The sequence below is a fragment of the Euleptes europaea genome, chromosome 7 (genome assembly GCF_029931775.1).
Source record: "Euleptes europaea isolate rEulEur1 chromosome 7, rEulEur1.hap1, whole genome shotgun sequence".
Lineage (NCBI taxonomy): Eukaryota > Metazoa > Chordata > Lepidosauria > Squamata > Sphaerodactylidae > Euleptes > Euleptes europaea.
Genome location: NC_079318.1, coordinates 2,162,401 through 2,180,559, shown reverse-complemented (window position 1 = coordinate 2,180,559; position 18,159 = coordinate 2,162,401). Strand labels below are relative to the sequence as shown.

Here is an 18,159-nt window from a genome sequence, read left to right as displayed (position 1 = left end):
ACATTAAATTGCAGCATATGGAAACCAGCCAGCACATGATCGGTGTAGGGTAGGATTTAGGACACCTCTTCAAAAGATTCACATGCATTAGTGCACAATAGAATAACACCATATAAGAGCCAAACCAAAATAAACCTTGATTGATTTACAGCTCTGAATGCACAGCCAGCAGTTCAAAATGAACATTCTTGGGCTTTTATAGTGCAGTCCTACATAGAGTTATATCCTTCTACGTCCATCTGAAGTCCATGGGCTTAAAATGTGTTTAAGAGTCCACTGTAAAAATTGTAGCAAGGAGAAAAGAAAGCTAAAAACCAAATCACTGAGTGAAGAATGCAAATAAGTACAGGAATGTTCACTTTCTGCCCACCCTTAGCAAGCAGGGCTGATTTTTCGTCAGGCAGCTTTGGCTGCTCATGAGCAGCTCAAAATCTCTTCAGCAGATTATGTACATTGGACCAGTACAGTGCAGTGCAACCGACATCACTTCATGTACACACACACACAGACTGACTGGAGTCCTAGTTTCCCTCTCCCAGACTTCCTGTGTCACTACCCGCTGCTTATGGGAGCCACTTAAGCCACTTTCTGATGCTGGGCCTGTCGCTACTAAATGGCTTGTGTGTCAGCAGCAACCATTCACCACTCTTCTCTACTCATCCACATGACTGCTACTATCCACCCACCCGTTGACTGACCAGCAGTGATTCTGCCGGCACAACTCACTCCTACTATTTTTCTTTGCTCCCCTGGAATCCTTACCTGCCCAGAGTCTGCTTCTGGGTGGGCATCACGGAGCAGGAGCAGCTTTTTAAAAGGAATTTCCAGTGTCGGAAAATTAACTCAGAAGGTCACTTCCAAATCACACAGGGAGGCACTTTTAGTTAAAAACTCTATAGCAAACCAAAGTGTGTGTGTTAAGTGCCGTCAAATCTCTTCCGACTCATGGCGACCCTAACAAAGTAAAACTATGAAAAAAGGTATTTTATTGTACAACGTGAATTTTAAACACATTAGCATTTCCATTTAACTAAAAATTGGCAAAATATGCCTTCCCAGACATCAAACACAGCACTGCCTGTGGAATCTGTCTGCTGGGGGGCAAAGCTGTAAACAGAGTGCTGACATGGAACAGGATCTATGACCCCGCACCTCACATTTTAGGAAGGCTTACTGAAAGTGTCTTACTCAAGGGCCCAGAATTGGAGCTGGGTTTGCCGGTTTTCATCTATGAAACGGTGGAGGATATGGTTCACACCTCTTACGTACTAGAAGTAAACCCTGGGAAACCTCTTCCAGCTGTTTAATAGCTGTTTTGGACAGCCGTGCTGATTTTTCTAGTCACAAAAAAATTACCCAACCTTTCTTAGAGTTGCCAACACCCTAAAAATTTGCCTTGCACTTTTAACAGGGGTTTAATATGTGGGGAAGGGCAGCTGAAGCTTTCCATAAATAATATCACCTGCTAAAGAGCATCCTATTAAGCAGCACTGGTTTTTTTGGTTGTTGGCAACCCTGTTGCCCCCCTACCCTGTTGCTCCCACCCCTGAAATGTTGTGTTGCTCTTGCTGTGAAACTAAAGAGCCAAGCAAAGGTTAAATGCTAACGGCAGTGGGGTGTGTCATCTCATTTTAACTTAATTATCACCTGGCAAGAAAAGAAGTTCCAAGATGAGTTCCAGCCCTGAAGTTTCTTTCCAGCTCAACAGGTTGTTGCTGCAGTTACTTACTCATGAAATTTAGGTGGAGTTCTCTTCTTCAGTGTCTGTTCTGATCATAGAGCTTCTCTCTGCCTTCCTTTGTCTTATCCTCTCTCTTTCTCAGTCTCTCACACACTCAAACACAAATCTTTTCACAAGCCTTCCCTAAAGTTTAGCTTTAACTAGGCTACTGAGTAACCAAGAGAGCTTTTTGCTTGTTACCAAAGCTACAGAAAACCCAAACAAGATGGTTAAGTACGGCCTGGATTATACCCGGTGCAGGTGGATCTTGCCTCTTCTTCTGGGCTTGGCAATGATCTTTGGCATCATTGCCCTGGCTGGTTGGGGCTGGATGACCTCGCAAACCTTCCCAGCTACACGGCGTGCTTCGTTATGGAATATATGTTTTCTGGAAGAAGGCTGGGCATGCAGGTCTCTAATGACTTTCGGTAAGGATAATTGCTCGTCTGGCTATGCTCCCATGGGGAAAAATGTGTAGCCACACTGATAAAAAATATATATTAGAAAATGAGGAAGCAGGTATGAGGGTTTTGTTGATTACATGGCAGAAATCTATTGCTGGAGTTTTGTGATGTTTTTCTGTTATTCTGTACTTGACCGTTCCTGTCTCTTTCACCAGTCGTAGCAATAACTCCAATGCCTTTCTTCTAATGTTTAGGATTTAAAAAAAGAAAAGAAAAAAGAACGGAGCTTTGACAGCCAGTGAAAACTGGGTTTTAAAAATTTGAAAAGTCAACTCTTGTGACAAATTAGCTGCCTTTTGGAGTGTGCTTAAGACAGGGTGTGTGTGTGTGGGGGGGACGTCTAATGATTTCCCTTCCCATTGCAGATCACTGCACAATATTCCACGCAGTTCCTGAGGGCCCCCTGCTCTTCAGGAGTAACTTTCTGAGGGAACAGGAGACTAGAGAAAGAAGGAGGAGGGCAGCTACGCTCACAGACATTTGGATCTAACTCATGGTTAACGTTTAAATAAGTTCTCAAAGAACAATTTGACACTGAAAAATATAGACTAAGCCTTCATACATCATGCTGCTGTTTTTCTGGATAAAAAGGAGTATTTAGGGGTAAAGCTGGAGATACCAAGAGAAAACTAAACCCAAAATAGGCAATGAAACTTAGTGGTATAGCGCGTTGCTTGACGTTCAAAAGTATCACATTGTAGAGTCCTTGTTGGACTGTATCACAACAGTTTACAAGTTAGCAATTGCATGATTTAATGTTTCCTAACATAAAAATGAATTTCTGTCCATGGAGAGGTAGCACTTCAGGGGCAATGGTTCTTCCTGATCTGCTGGTTTTCTATGGGTAACCATTTGTTCTAAGAGATAAGCGGTAGTGTTCAGGTGTATGATGTGTAACTGTTTGAAGTGGCATACTCCTAGGGAGGCTGTCATACATGCCTGCCTTTATAAACTTATTTGCTGTATTTATATTCTGGCTTTGCCCCATGGAATTCAAGGTGACATGTATAGAATTCCCAAGTCATCTCCAGTCCAGATGAAAGGGGAGCTTGTGACAACGGTGCACCATATGCTAGGCTTTAGGATCTGTTTTAGTTTGGATTAAGATACCCATATTACTGTATTGTAAGTGGTAGTTTTCAAAATAATAACAGTTTAACTACATTTTATAGTGCCCATGACATATACAGCTATGGGTGTAAGACTCTGGTTACGGGCCTCCGTTCCCTTGTGCTTTTTGTAATTAGAATGCCAGAATATGCACATATAAATGTGTACGTTTACAGCCAAAAGAAAGTTAAACCTGGGCATTAACATCTGGTTTAGCACCACATTTCAATATCACAGTTAAACACCGCAGATGCACCAGTTTTAGTCCCTGCACCATGATGAGAACAGCTGCCAGTGAAATGTCTTTTTACAGAAAGACTTCTGCCCTCAACCAAGGAAAAGGGCACTTTGCCCACTTCAGTTTCTTTTCATATCCGAACTGGATACTCAATCACTTGTTATGGTTTAACAGGAAAAAATGGGTAGAAAGAAAAATGTCCTAAAACCCCTGAACCAAAAGTTTTTACAAGCAAAAGTCTCTTCCTCTCCATCACAGGGATTTTCTGTAGATAGTTATGAATTTCAGCTAAAAGTGAACATTTTGATAAGAGGGAGTGTCTTTAAAAATCAGCAGGAAAATCAACTCCTAGTGCGCGTTTGTGGCACTTCTTTTTAAAAAGCATTGCCATGATTGGAGCAGCCAAAGGGTTGAGGCCTTCTGTAGGTACAACTGCTTGCAGCTGTGAGATTGCTCCTAAGTAATTACGCTTGGCTGATCATCACTATTCTGGTCAATTTCCTCACCCTGCTATCTACTAGAGCTTCTTCCTTTTTAATAGTGGTCCCCTGCTATGGGGTTCTTGAAGAGGTGTGTGTGTGTGTGGGGGGGGGGTTGTCATTGGAGGTTTATAGCAGTTCTATAAGGCTATGACATTTCCAAAGGCATTGTGTGGGACCTGACCTGCAGGAGTGAGGTTTTTGTGTACTGCTTTTATAAACTGCTTTTTACACTAATTGTATATATTAAAAACACACACATGTGAACTGCTTTTATAAATAGTGTGTTTTACACTAAATGTTTTAATGGAACAAATTAAAATCGCTACTATCTGTAAGACTCAAAGCAGATACATGGCCTGGATTAAAAAAAAAAAAAGTGCCAGGGTAATTCAGATTCTGTACCAAGAAAAGCATCATTTTCTGAACTAGAATGAATTATGAAATTATTCAAGTCCCTAACAGCTACCTTCCTGACCCTTAGAAACCCCTCTTGGTCCTACCAGTCATTGCTCACTTGCTTTGCTGAATTGTAGCACAATCTCTTACAGAGTTACATACTTCTAAGTATACTGAAGTCAATGTGCTTAGAAGAGTGTAATTCTGTTTAGGATTGCACTATTAAAGGCCAGAAGGCTATAAATTGTTTTGTAAAATCTGAAAATGTATATTATGTTCAGCAACCAATATCAAAATTCCAGTCTGGATAAATCTAGTACTGAATTGTTAAATAGCACCCAGCTTTTGGAATTTTATGTGCCTGAGTCCATGTTAGATTCAATCCATCCTGCACATTTCTATGCAAATGGCTAGAACATCTCATGACAGCAGCAATGAACCTGTCAACACAAGTTGACACCACACTAATAACTCTAAGCATTGAGCTGCAAGGAGCCTCCTGTTCTTACTCAACTTCCAATCTATTCCTGCGTATTTTGGTCTGTTTGGCATACGCCCCCCCCCCCTTAAATGTTATTGACCTCCTCAAGCGTTGCCAGCGCAAGGCTGGCAAGTGGTGGAAGGGCCTCAACTGCGATGTAATGATGTTGCTGGTGACATACTGATGTCAGTTCCTGTGCACGGAAGTGATGTCAGTGAGTTGGAGGCTTACTAGCATTTGGGCAGAACTCTATGGTTTAAGCGCAGAGTTTTGCCCAGTTCACAAGTGGGAACCTGGAAAGCCTAGCCTGCTTCCTAGTTTTCGGTATTTTGTCTGTTTTATTGAATTATTGTATATATACTTTATTTTAAATGTTTTAAAGAAGTGGTTGATGTTTGCCACCTTGGGAACCCCGTTGGGCGTGGCAGAGAAATGTAATAAATAAAACATATTCCTTTTTCCTTTCTTCATACAATCCAAAGGGACCTGGATAGCTGTTGGGATAAGATCTTAAGCCTTAAGACAGGCAATAGATTTTAGAAGTCATTTGAAAGTTGCTTTCCATAATGCGCACACATTCTTTTTTAGATCACCAGCAATTTCAAGTTAAGCAGGTTTTGCAGGTTTTTTGAAATAATGCAACACCACCCACACCCCGCAAAATCAATGGAGCAGAGGAGAAAGTTAAGTGTGCACATTACGAGCAGTAATCCTTCTTTTAAGCTATCTTCAGGTCTCTGGAAAAATATGAGCATCCACCCAATTTTATTTAATACAAAGAGGGATGATAACTGCATAAATGAAGTGTCTCTAGGCTGCAAGTATCCACACGCACATTGTTACTCGTAGCCGACATGCAGAAGTATATATCTTCATATCATAATAGAGATGAAGAAGCTGGCCTCACACTGTCTTTGTTTTTTCAGCTTGGGGAAGAGGTGCAGCCGCCACATTCATGGTGGGGTTTGTAATCGTTGTTATCTGTTTTGCCTTGTCCATCATCGCATTTGCCATTCCTACACTCCGTTTCAACTTCATTAGAGGAATAGGAGGCCTGTGTTTCGTGGCTGGTAAGACTGTGTACAGTTTATTTTAAAGGAAAATTCAGCTGGTTTGGGGGCAATGGTTAATTGCCTCTGTGAATGTAGGAAAATATCAGGTGCTTTTAAAAAGCAAGTAAGCATTCAAAGGTGGGGGAGGGAGAGCCACATGAAATTCAGCAAGGTCCAAACACACATACACCACTTAGGGTTGCCAACCCCAGGTTTAAAAATTCCTGGAGATTTGAGGGAGTAGCCTGTGGAAGGTGGGGTCTGGGGAGGAGAGTGACCTCAGTGGGGTATAACGCCGATGGTCTTTTATACATGGGAATTTAACCTTGGGCTTGGTGCTCTCTTGACTCACATTTTTCTGATCCAAATTCTCAAAATCCTATGTATGGTGGTTGTTTGCCCTGAAGAAATTCCTGGCGTGTCAAGAGTACTGCAGAATCACCAGCAAAAATCTGGAAGCATCTGAGTCCCTACCCCTTGAAAACACTGCTTTGTAATTGGCTATAGTGTTTGTTGTTAGAAAAATTGCATAAAAGACCATATAGTCTAGCCTCCAAAGCAGCTGTTTTCTCCTGGATAACTAATCTCTATAGTCTGGAGATCAATTGTAATTCCAAATGATCTCTGGGCCCCACCTGGAAGTTGGCAACCAGAACCCTATTTATAAGCAAAGGAGTTTATACTTTTGACAAGCATTCCTGGACTATAGATCCATTTAATAGTTTATAGCAATAACCATTTAAACCATGAGTTGAATAGGAGCATGTGAATCCAGAAACATATAGGAACAGAAGCCTGAATCTTCCTAAACTGCACCCTCAGAAGTAAGAAGAGGATGAGATACTGAAAATACTGATATGATATACTCTATTAGACATGTTTTTGGTTGATGGAGACCGAGGGTCCTATTTTTTCATTCTTCCCAGTGAAAGCTTCTGTGCAGTTCAAAAACTTGCATACTTCTACAGCAATGTGAGTTAATCTGCTAAATTTTAAACATTTGGTATGTTTTGTCTTGGGCAGTTTTAATATCAGGTGTAGTTCAGAATATCACACTTATTTGATATAAATATTGCCAGATTTGTTTTTATTACTTACTGAAGTTTTCCATCTTTTTTTTTTTTTGCAGCTGTGTTCTCACTAATGGGCCTTGTCATCTATCCAGTAATGATGACAAAATATTTATCTCCCCCACTTGGTACGGTTATGCAGTTTGACTGGTCCTATGGCTTTGGATGGACAATGTGTATCATGGCAATAGGTCTCGGATTCTTCTTCTGTTGCCTCCCCCTCTATGAAGACCATATTTTGGGCAACGTCAAACCTTATTATTATCCTGACATATAACTGCTACCAAGAGCACCAAGGCCATCTTTTTGCTTCCCTGGATGTTGGAATCCTTCCTTTCCTTTTATTTCAAACTCATCCGACCAAAGATCTTGAGCGCAACATACATAAGACAAAAAACAAAATTTACAACATTATAGAGTGATAAAATATTATAAACAATATGGCTTTAAAATCTTGGGATTCATAAATTATTTTAAAATTACAAATATAAGAATAAATAAATAGGGAGCAATATAGACAGTACATAGATAATATTTCTGTTTAGTAATGTTGGAATCCACGGATGCATACAGACAAAAACCTTCCCCTTGTATCCCTACAAACACCCACCTAGCTACACATTAAAAAGTGGTACAGAGAGTTCATAGCATTGAAAAACACATTAAGGACGTTTTAGATGTGTTAAAATAAGAAATAGTTCTCCATTTATGTTTGATGTAAATTAGCTATGCCATTGTACATATTTTCCAATTCCCCAGATGGGGCTAGGCATAACACAGATTCTATATTTGTGTTTTATGAGCAAGTCACAATATAGTTGACTCTTTGAGATACAGAAGATTAATCCATTATACATTTATGATTTGGTGCAATTGATGTGTATTAAACCTAACCTGTTCTGTCTCCAGTAAAACTGAATTATACTTATGATATTATTACAAATATTCACATTATAAATGTAGATCTCTTGTGTCAGGGAATGAATTTAATATGATTTGTCAAAGAAGACATAATTTGTCAGGGACAACATTATTTAGTCAAGGGATCCTTGTATCTTTATGAAAAACCTCAATATCATCAGCAATATGGTATGAAACAACTGGTTTGGCTAGTATATTAATTCAATTCAAATCAGTTATTTGACTGAACTATTTAATCATCTGAGTTCCTGACACCTATAAGTGTCATGTCCTTCTCAATATGATGCTTGTATATTGCAGGAATTTTCTTCTTCTAAGGTATCTTTATCCCTGTTCATATGTTACAGTGAATGCACTTAGATCTTGCCTGTACACTTTACGAATGAAACTGGGTACCAGTACCTAGATAAATGTAAGGTTAGTATCACACAGTCTGTTGTACATTTGTTGAAACGTGAGAATTACTCAATGCACAGACAAAGAATAATCAAGTGTACACTTTTTATGGATTGCATGTGCATTCACTGTAATTTGTGAACAGGGCTAAATGGGTCAAGGGGGTGGGAGTTTTGCTGTTTTAGAACATTAGTTATGCTGGTTGTTGGAAATGGAATTTTAGAGACACGAAGAAAATTAATTTAGCATATTTCTGATAGTTTACTTCTCGTCTGCAGTTTGGAAATGCACATGCAGAATCAGATAATGGCTGTAAACATGGTTCTTTGTAATGTGTAGTCTGCCCAATGCAAACATGGAGCATTCAACTCATAATGCTTCCTGCATCACTTCTCTTACCCACCTTGCAAAAACGACTCTGTGGAAATTCTTGACATCATTACACACAATTTTAACATATGATTTGGGGCAATAACCTAAGCAACCCTTATTTAACTAATATGGAGTACATACCTGTATATACAAACAACCCTTCTTCTTGCCAAATTTGTAATGAAATAGGGTTGTCAACTCCAGGCTGGGAAATTCCTGGAGATTTGGGGGCTGGAGCCTGAGGAGGGAACTTAGTAGGGTATAAAGCCGTCTAATCCACCCTTCAAAACAGCTACTTTCTTCAGGGGGACTGATCTCTGTAGTCTGGAGATCAGTTGTAATTTGGGGGTAATTCCAAGCCCCACCTGGAGGATGGAAACCCTATGATGAACTCTATTATCTGGATTTCATTTTACCACAGTAGAAGCAAAACTATGTACCATAATGATTTATTAAAGTTCCTGCTTTTTTTGTATTTGTAACTTTTAGTTATGCCATTTAGCTTTAAATAAACTACATGGCCTTCCTTAGAAGTCAATACTTGAATAAAAAATTGTAAAAAGGTGGTATCATGGGCCATTTCCATATGCCTAATTTATCACAGATTTTCTGAGTGGTGGATAAGTGAGGCTTGGAATCAGATTCTGTGTAGTTGTGCCATACCTTTCCTCTTCCTCCAGAGTTTTGTCCTTTTTTCTTCTCTCAAAATACAGGTTTTTTTAATTCCTCGGGGGGGGGATGGGCATTTCCCCCCCCCTTTCCCCCCTTTCTACATAGGCACTGTAGCGCTGCTGCACAGTTGCACTAATCAGTCAGTCATCGACGTACCATTCTTTAGCGGGCTTATGCTTGTCTGCCTACTAGTGATCAATCCCTATTTGTTAATAGCAGAATTTGTTTGATGGGGGGGGGGACATGGGGAAAAGCGGGGAGAGAAGTGCTCATAATTCATACAGCTCAGATTGATCCTGCCTGTTATAAGGAGTACCTTCCTTCTAGACTCTGCATTTTTGTGTTGTTATTTCTTTATTTACTTTTGTAGGTTTAAGTACCTATTTGCTTGATGAGTGGTTCTTCTCCCAGCTTCCTAATGTTCCCCATGTTCTCAGGAGCAGGAACCCTGGCAACAGCTGTGGGTCAACGACAGTGTTCCAACTTTAATCTATTTTAATTTTTTATTGCTAATTCTACCATTGAAAAGTTTTTTTAAAAAACAACAACAGGTGGGTTAAAGGGGTTGGGGGTGGGAGGGCAACAGGGGCATGGATAAGTGCTGAGTGTTTGGAGGAGAGGAGAAAAAACCGTTTGGAAAATTTCACTTAGGTAGTGAAAGCCAGCTCTGAAACTGATGGGGGGGGGGGATTGCTGTTAAAGTGCTTGCAAAAAGCACGGATTAAAAATGATGGGAAAATGATTCAAGAACCAAACAGAGGAAAACTTGTGGAAATTAAAAAATAAAATGAGGCTTTTGACAACATAAAATGTTGTAAACCACTCGTGTGGAAGAGCCCATGGTTAAAAATCATGATTATGGTCCTTTCATTGAGGCAGTTATTATATCACAATTGCTAAAAAGTACCACAATACCTCTATCATAAACTGAATGCTAATACAGAAAAGAAAAGTAGTCTTTACAGAGCACAGAGCAGCTCCATTAAAGCACCATTAAAGGATTCAATGATGACCATTGGAAAATGCCAGTTCCCCTCTCCCACACTTTGGCTTATGCATGGAAATGGGGACGATTTGACCCCCAGGGGAGATGAAAGAATCATGTTACGACAGGATTGGGAAGACCCGGACATTGCGTGGGTGGGGCGCAAGGTCATCTCTAAGGGAGGGGAAACTCATGCATAACCCCAACGAAAACTTGAGTCAGACCGGCAGAAAAAGTCAAGTGCCCATGCATAAAAGACCATAGACTCTCCACCAGGATAAGAATCGTCCCTCACTGAGTCGGCAGTCACATCATACCCAGTGGTGGCTCTGCTGCAGTCATGTCTTCTTTGGTCATCTGCTCAAATATGGTCACACTTCATCATCGTTAAGTCTTTGTTGCATTAGCAAAAAAAGCCATAGCAACAATACAGAATAAGGTGGAAATTCCACCACAATAAAATTTAAAACCATTATCAGCTGTATTTCGTTAGCTATAATAATAGTAATTGTGTGCTGTTATGTAGCCAGTGATTCATGGCAACCCCAGGTTCATAGGATTTTCTATGCAAGGGATGAGAATAGGTTGTTTGCCATTGCCTTCCTCTGCATAGCAACCCTAATCTTCCTTGGTAGTCTCCCATCCAGGTACTAATGGTGGTTGATCCTGATTAGTGTGAGAGATCCCCTCTCTCTGAGTTTACTTCTCCAAATCAAATGTTCAGACGTTGATAAAGAAACAAAGGATTTATTGAAGACATCAGGAGATGAGACAGGCACAGGTAGAAAGTTGCAAGTGAGGGGCTATTCGGGTTTACAGAATATATTGACTCCAGGGCACTGGGGCACTGGGGTTCACACTTATTGTTATGGGAAGTTACAAGCTTGGCATAATACAAAACAACAGACGAGTCCCAGGAAGTCTGGTGAAGCTATCACACTTCCAAGGCCGCATCGGCCTGAGGGAGTACTGACAGGAAGAACAGCGGGGGGGAAGATACTAGGGGCAATCAGGCCTGGCGCCTGAGACCAGAAGGTGTGAACTGCTTTTACGAGTTCACTGATAACAAAGCAGGTGATGGGAAGCAGAGACACATAGACAGAGACCCTCACATTCTGCCCCCCTTAAGGCCCCCCTCCAGGGTCCTCGAGAGGGCGAGGCTTATCGGGATAAGCGAGGTGGAATTCTCGGATCAAGCGAGGGGCCGCCATGTGGGGTGCGGCCACCCACTCGTCGTGAGCGGACCCAAGGTTTTTCCTGGTGGAAATTTACATAGCAACGCAAATAACATTCTACCACCGCGTTTACTCGTTCAGTTTGACCATCCGTCTGGGGGTGATAGGCGGAAGAAAGGCCCTGTTCCTCCACCCCCATTAGCTTTAGGAAGGCTCGCCAAAATTTGGCAACAAACTGGACCCCCCGGTCGGAGAGGACCTTCCTCGGGATCGAGTGTAGCCTGAGGACGTGTGTGACGAACAGTTTAGCCAAGCCCTGGGCTGAAGGAAGACCTGCACATGGAACGAAATGGACCTGTTTGGAAAAGAGGTCCGTGATTACCCAGAGAACCGTCTTTCCCCGACTTGGAGGTAGGTCGGTGATAAAATCCATGGCGATGACTTCCCAGGGACGGGAGGGGTTCTCAAGCGGTTTGAGAAGCCCTGGGGGTTTTCCCATCCGTCTTTTAGCTGTGGCGCAAGTGGGGCAGCTGCGCACGTACAGCTCTACATCGGATCTCATACCGGGCCACCAAAACTGCCTCCGTACCAGGTGAAGAGTTTTTATGAAACCAAAATGACCCGCCAACCTGGCACCATGTACAAGTCCCAACACCTCTTTACGAAGGGAGGACGGGACATATAGTTTTCCCCCTTGCACCCACCAGGTGTTGGTTCGTTCCAAGCCCGTGGGGCGGAGATGGTGCTCCTCCTCCTGTAAGGAGGCGTCCCGGAGCCGCTGTTGAAAGGCTTCCGGGATACCTTTGAGCGTAGGGGGGGTGTCAGGTTGTTGGGCTTGGGACCGGGTAGTGACGGCTAAGCTAGGAACCTCCCCTCGCTGCTCGGGAGTGAACAGGGAGTCGACTGGGCGATCGAAATCGTTGCGATACTGGGGAAGTCGTGACAAAGCGTCGGCTAGGGCATTCTCTTTGCCAGGGACATGCTTGAGGGTGAACCGGAATTTTGCGAAGAATTGGGCCCACCGAATTTGTTTGGCGTTGAGCTTTCTAGCTCCCTTGAGAGCCTCGAGATTCTTGTGATCGGTACACACTTCAAACGGCAGCTCGGCACCTTCTAAAAAGTGCCTCCATATGGTGAGGGCATGTTTGACCGCCGCCGCCTCCTTCTCCCAAATAGCCCAGTTGATTTCGGACTGGGAAAACTTCTTGGAGAAGTAGGCGCATGGTCTCAACCGCCCCCCCTCATCCCTCTGCAATAGGGCCCCGCCCATGGCCACATCCGAGGCATCCACTTGCACCACAAAAGGCTTGGTGCAATCCGGGTGAGCCAAAACGGGTTCGGATGAAAAAAGCAGCTTTAAACGTTCAAAAGCTTGCTGGCACTGGGGGGACCATTGCAAACGGGCTGAGGGAAGCGCGGCGCTAGCCCCCTTGTCCTTGGTACGCAACAGGGCAGTGAGGGGAAGCGCAACTTGAGCAAAGTTGGGAATGAAGTTGCGGTAAAAGTTAGCGAACCCCAAAAACTGCTGAAGCTGGCGGCAGGTAGTGGGGGGTTCCCAATCCCGCACCGCCTGGACCTTTGCGGGGTCCATTTCTAACCCTTGGTGGGAAATCACGTACCCAAGAAATGTAATGGAAGGTTGGTGGAAATCACATTTGGACACCTTAGCATATAGTTTGTGCTCCCGCAGCCGCTGGAGCACTTCTCGCACTAGGCGCACATGTTCTTCCATGGTTTCAGAGTAAATAAGGATGTCATCGAGAAATACCACCACCCCCCGAAACAGCAAATCATGTAAAACCTCATTAATTAATTGCATAAACACACTGGGAGCCCCCGAAAGTCCGAAAGGCATGACTAGGTATTCAAACATTCCAAAACAGCTGGAAAAGGCTGTTTTGGGTTCGTCTCCTTCTTTAATGCGAATGCGGTGGTATGCTTCCACTAAGTCCAGTTTGGTGAAGATTCGGCCCTCCTTTAATTGTGCTAGAAGATCGGGAATAAGAGGGAGAGGGTAAGCGTTAGACTGGGTGACGGCGTTTAGCCTACGAAAGTCAATGCACAGTCTTAAATCTCCCGTCTTTTTCTTCACAAAGAAGGCTGGGGCCGAATAAGGAGCCTTGGAAGGGCGTATGAAACCCCTCGCCAAGTTGGCATCCAGATAGTCTCGTAACACCGCCTTTTCACTAGGGCTCATGGGGTAGACCTTCCCTTTAGACAGTTTGCCTTCCCCCACAATTTCGATGGCGCAGTCCGTCTCTCTGTGGGGGGGGGTAGTTCGTCACATTCCCTAACATCAAAGACGTCCGCAAACTGCGAGTATTCAGTAGGCAGTTGAGGAGGAACGGTGGCTGGGGGGGGGGGATCCTACCACAGCGGCGGCCGGAGATCGGACAACCCGTTCCTTGTCATGTAATCTACAGGGGTTTTCGGGAAACGAGAGCACCCGTTCAACCCAGTCGATGGACGGGTTGTGTCCCCGTAGCCAGTTCATCCCTAACACCACAGGGGTTACTATAGGGGCGATGGTAAAATACAAGCGTTCCCAATGTTCCCCCACGGACATAATCACAGCTGCAGTTCTGTGGGTCACCGGGCCCCGTTTAAAATCACTCCCGTCCATTTGGGAAAAGCGAAGGGGTCCCGGAAGCCGCTTGCGCCGGACTCCCAGTTTCTTGGCAGTGTCCTCACTAATCATGGTGCGGGCACACCCCGAGTCAACCAAAGCGGGGAATTCTAAACTGGGACCCCCTTTTGGTAGGGAAAGGTGAACACGCACATAAACATTGTCCTCTTGGGCGCTTACCATCGGTGGAGCTCCTTGCACAACAACAGGGGCGGTCTGCTGCGGAGCCCCCTCTACAGCAGACCGACGGCGTTTTTTGCCGGCTGTTCCCACTCCTCCTCCTCGCTGGAAGAGGGGGAAAGAGTGGTGGCGGTCGGGGACCCGTCCGAATCAAAAGTAGTACTTGTAATCCGGGACCCCGTTGGGCCAGTAGAAGTGGAGACCCCGTCCTGGGGGCGCGCATGGAGAGCGGAGGGTGCGCCGGAACGTCGGCCCGGTGGTCCGCTCCTGCGGCGGGGCTGGTCCTCGGCAGCCGCCTTCTGTGGTTCAGTCGGGGCTTGGCGTGGGGGGTTGGGACGGCCCGAACGAGAGGGGCATTGTGACGCAAAGTGCCCCTTACCTCCGCAGGTCAGGCAGACACCGGTCTCAAAACGCTTGCGGCGTTCAGCGGCCGAGGGACCCCCGCTGCCCCCCAGTCGGAAGTCTCGGCCCCGGTCGCTCCGGGGTCTCGGGTCTCGTCCAATGCGTTGTTTGGACAAGGTCAAAAGTTGTTTGCGATTCTCGATGTCGGCAGCGTGGCGAACCCAACCTTCCACATCCGGGGGGTTCCCTTGCATGAAGGCCCAATGTTGGAGGTCCGGGTTGAGGCCCTCCCTGAAACACTGTACCAAAGTGGCCTCACTCCAGTCCAGGATTCGGCTGGCCAGTGACTGGAACTCACTTGCATACTGCGCCACCGACTTGGTCCCTTGGCGCAGTTGCATCAGGGAGGCTTTAGCCCGCTCTCCCAGAGTCGGGTCCTCAAAGCGGTTTCGGAGTGCTACCATAAACTCGTCCAGGGTTCGCAGCACCGGCGAGCGGAGTTCATACTGCAACACCATCCAGGCGGCCGCCTCCCCTTGCAGTAAGGAAGCTACGTACTGCACCCGGGACTCCTCGGAAGTGAAGGTTCGGCCTTGTTCTCGCATAAAAATGTCCACTTGGACCATGAAAAAGGTCAGCTGGTCCCCTGAACCGTCATACGTGACTTTCAGGTCCCGACGGGACGGGAGGCTAGGAGGCGCGGGAGGGGCTGCCGGTGCTCCGTCCGGGAGATTGCCGACGGGCGGTTGCACTTTCAGCGCGTCCAGGGCCGCTGCCATCTCACCCATCACACGCTGCATGGTCTCCATCTGCTCCTGCATAGCTTGGCGATCCTCCTGCCACTGCTTGCGTTCTTCCTCCATCAGGGCCTCCTTGCGTGCCGGGTCCCCTTCGAGTCCCGTGCTGGGGAAGGCCAATCGGCGATCCTTCGCCGCGGTTCTGGAGAGAGACCAACCCTTGGGGGAGTCCAGCCAATTGTTAAAAAGTCCTCGGGGACGTCCGTCCCGGCCTTGGTCGGGGATGGGATCCCTAGGCTTCTTTGGCTTGGCACCCTCCTCCTTGGGGTCCGGTTTCTCCGGCACCACCGGTTCATTCGGTGCGTCAGGGGTAGTAGGGGTGTTCTCCTCGTCGCCTTGCATTCTGTCCCAAAAGGTACAGCAGCAGTCCGAGAGGCAAGGACTTGCAACTTAATGTGAGAGATCCCCTCTCTCTGAGTTTACTTCTCCAAATCAAATGTTCAGACGTTGATAAAGAAACAAAGGATTTATTGAAGACATCAGGAGATGAGACAGGCACAGGTAGAAAGTTGCAAGTGAGGGGCTATTCGGGTTTACAGAATATATTGACTCCAGGGCACTGGGGCACTGGGGTTCACACTTATTGTTATGGGAAGTTACAAGCTTGGCATAATACAAAACAACAGACGAGTCCCAGGAAGTCTGGTGAAGCTATCACACTTCCAAGGCCGCATCGGCCTGAGGGAGTACTGACAGGAAGAACAGCGGGGGGGAAGATACTAGGGGCAATCAGGCCTGGCGCCTGAGACCAGAAGGTGTGAACTGCTTTTACGAGTTCACTGATAACAAAGCAGGTGATGGGAAGCAGAGACACATAGACAGAGACCCTCACAATTAGGTTCCAAGCTCTAATGAGATTGGACTATCGTAAGTATTTTCTTTTCAGGCCACAAAAATTCCCCCTGTCCTGTTTAATTGGCAGAGTTTCTTGGCATAATTCATCCATAAAAACTGCTCTGTATGCAGAGATGGACTTCTATGACTTTATTATAGTACAAATGGGAGGGGGGAATCGTTTCAAGAAAAATGAAAAGAGAAACCAGTCAGTCTAAAAGATTCACAGAGAATTAAATTGATTCTATCAGGACTCACAGCGTCACCGAGAATGCCTCCCATATCTGTGCATAAGAAGAAAAATACATTTGTATTGCTGTATTACAAGAAATTGCAGATAGTTTTTGAGCAACTGAGAAGACTTTGCCACCGCGGGAAACATACCTGCAATGGATGCCCTGCCTTACTAGAGGATAACTAGCAGTGCAATGTTAAATAGTTTTAATGGTGCAGGACAGGTCGCCATAGGTTGTAAGTGACTTGACATCACTTAACATACACAATCCTAAACAGAGTTATGTGTCCGTGCTAAACCCATTGACATTTAGCATATGTGAGCACTTGTCCCGTGATAATCCCATAAACAAACATCCACAGACAAGTAGTCCAAAAGAGTTGATTTATTGGAAGATCTACAGGTTTACAGCAGCTAAGAGTCAAGTTGGCACTAATGAAAACTAGAAGCATGGTGCAGGGCCTATATCAGAAAGCACAGAACAATTCAGGATGCCATGACAACCCCCCTCCCACTGAGGTAAGATTCCCACAGAGTCCAGAGTCAAAACAAATACGTGGCAGTAGAGCTGACCTTGGCCAGCACCTGGAGAGAGCACAACATCCTCTGCCAGATCATGCCTGGCAGTTTCCGTACCCTGCCCAGGCTGGGCCTGACAGCATAGCACAGTGCGTGGCTCAACTCCAACCCACCATTCAATTTTGAATAGCTATCTACGTATTAAAGTTATTATTAATGTTTGGGTAATTAAAATTGTTGAACTGTTGCTCTGTCATTTTTAAAAGTGTACAGGATCATCTGTTTAAATATATTATTATGAGTTCTGAGTCTGAATCTACCAGTTTGGGTTCATTAATGCTGAAATAGCATTTGCTTTGCACTACCAGTGGCTCACTGGTTGACTTTGTGTCTGGCTCACTGCACTATGCTTTCAGAAGTATAAACACCACCACCCCAAGGTGGTACCGCTTTGAAATTCAGGAAGCAGCTGTAATGTTTGAATTAGTCCTCAACCTGTAGAGAGAGAGAGCCTTTCAGGAGGATAATTTCTCCCCCATACACATATGTGTGCCTTACAAGGTGCTCCTAGTTACAATGCTGTGGGATATTTACTTGTGGCTTCATTACTAATCCAGAAAGAGCCCCCTCCCCAACTGAGGACCTGTGCACAATGTCTTGTGACAATTCAGTTGCAGCCTCCAGGCATCATATATCCTGGCCAGAAAACAGCTACAGTTGTTCCTAAAAGGACCTAATCTTGAGAAGGGCTTTCCCCCCTCTGCAGGCCATGACAACAGCTAGATTCGTGGGCTTGGTCAGTGAGAGAAAGATTTCTGCCAACCCAGGAGAGGAACCTTCACACCAGCTGTAATTATGGGAGATCTCCTGGCCCCACCTGGGGATTGGCAACCTTAAGCGGAAATTATTACCAACTCCTACCTAGTCCACATTAGGTGTTGCTCTGTGCCCTGTTTGTTGGTCCTCCAGGGCAGCTGGTTGGCCACTGTGTGAGACAGGATGCTGATGTAGATGGACTACTAGTCTGATCCAACAGGGCTCTTCTGTTGGTATGTTCTTATGAGCTCATGCACACCAAAAGTTCAGATGGCC

General features: G+C 45.0%; 1 protein-coding gene across 1 annotated transcript; it reads left to right on the top strand.

Moving 5' to 3' along the window:
* Positions 1-1,910: 1,910 nt before the first annotated feature.
* On the top strand, positions 1,911-7,330 carry LOC130480539 (p53 apoptosis effector related to PMP-22-like). The gene is made up of 3 exons (XM_056853115.1): positions 1,911-2,148; positions 5,818-5,961; positions 7,073-7,330. The coding sequence occupies exons 1-3, from the start codon at positions 1,947-1,949 to the stop codon at positions 7,288-7,290; spliced, it is 564 nt and encodes a 187-aa protein (XP_056709093.1). The 5' UTR covers positions 1,911-1,946; the 3' UTR covers positions 7,291-7,330.
* Positions 7,331-18,159: the final 10,829 nt, after the last annotated feature.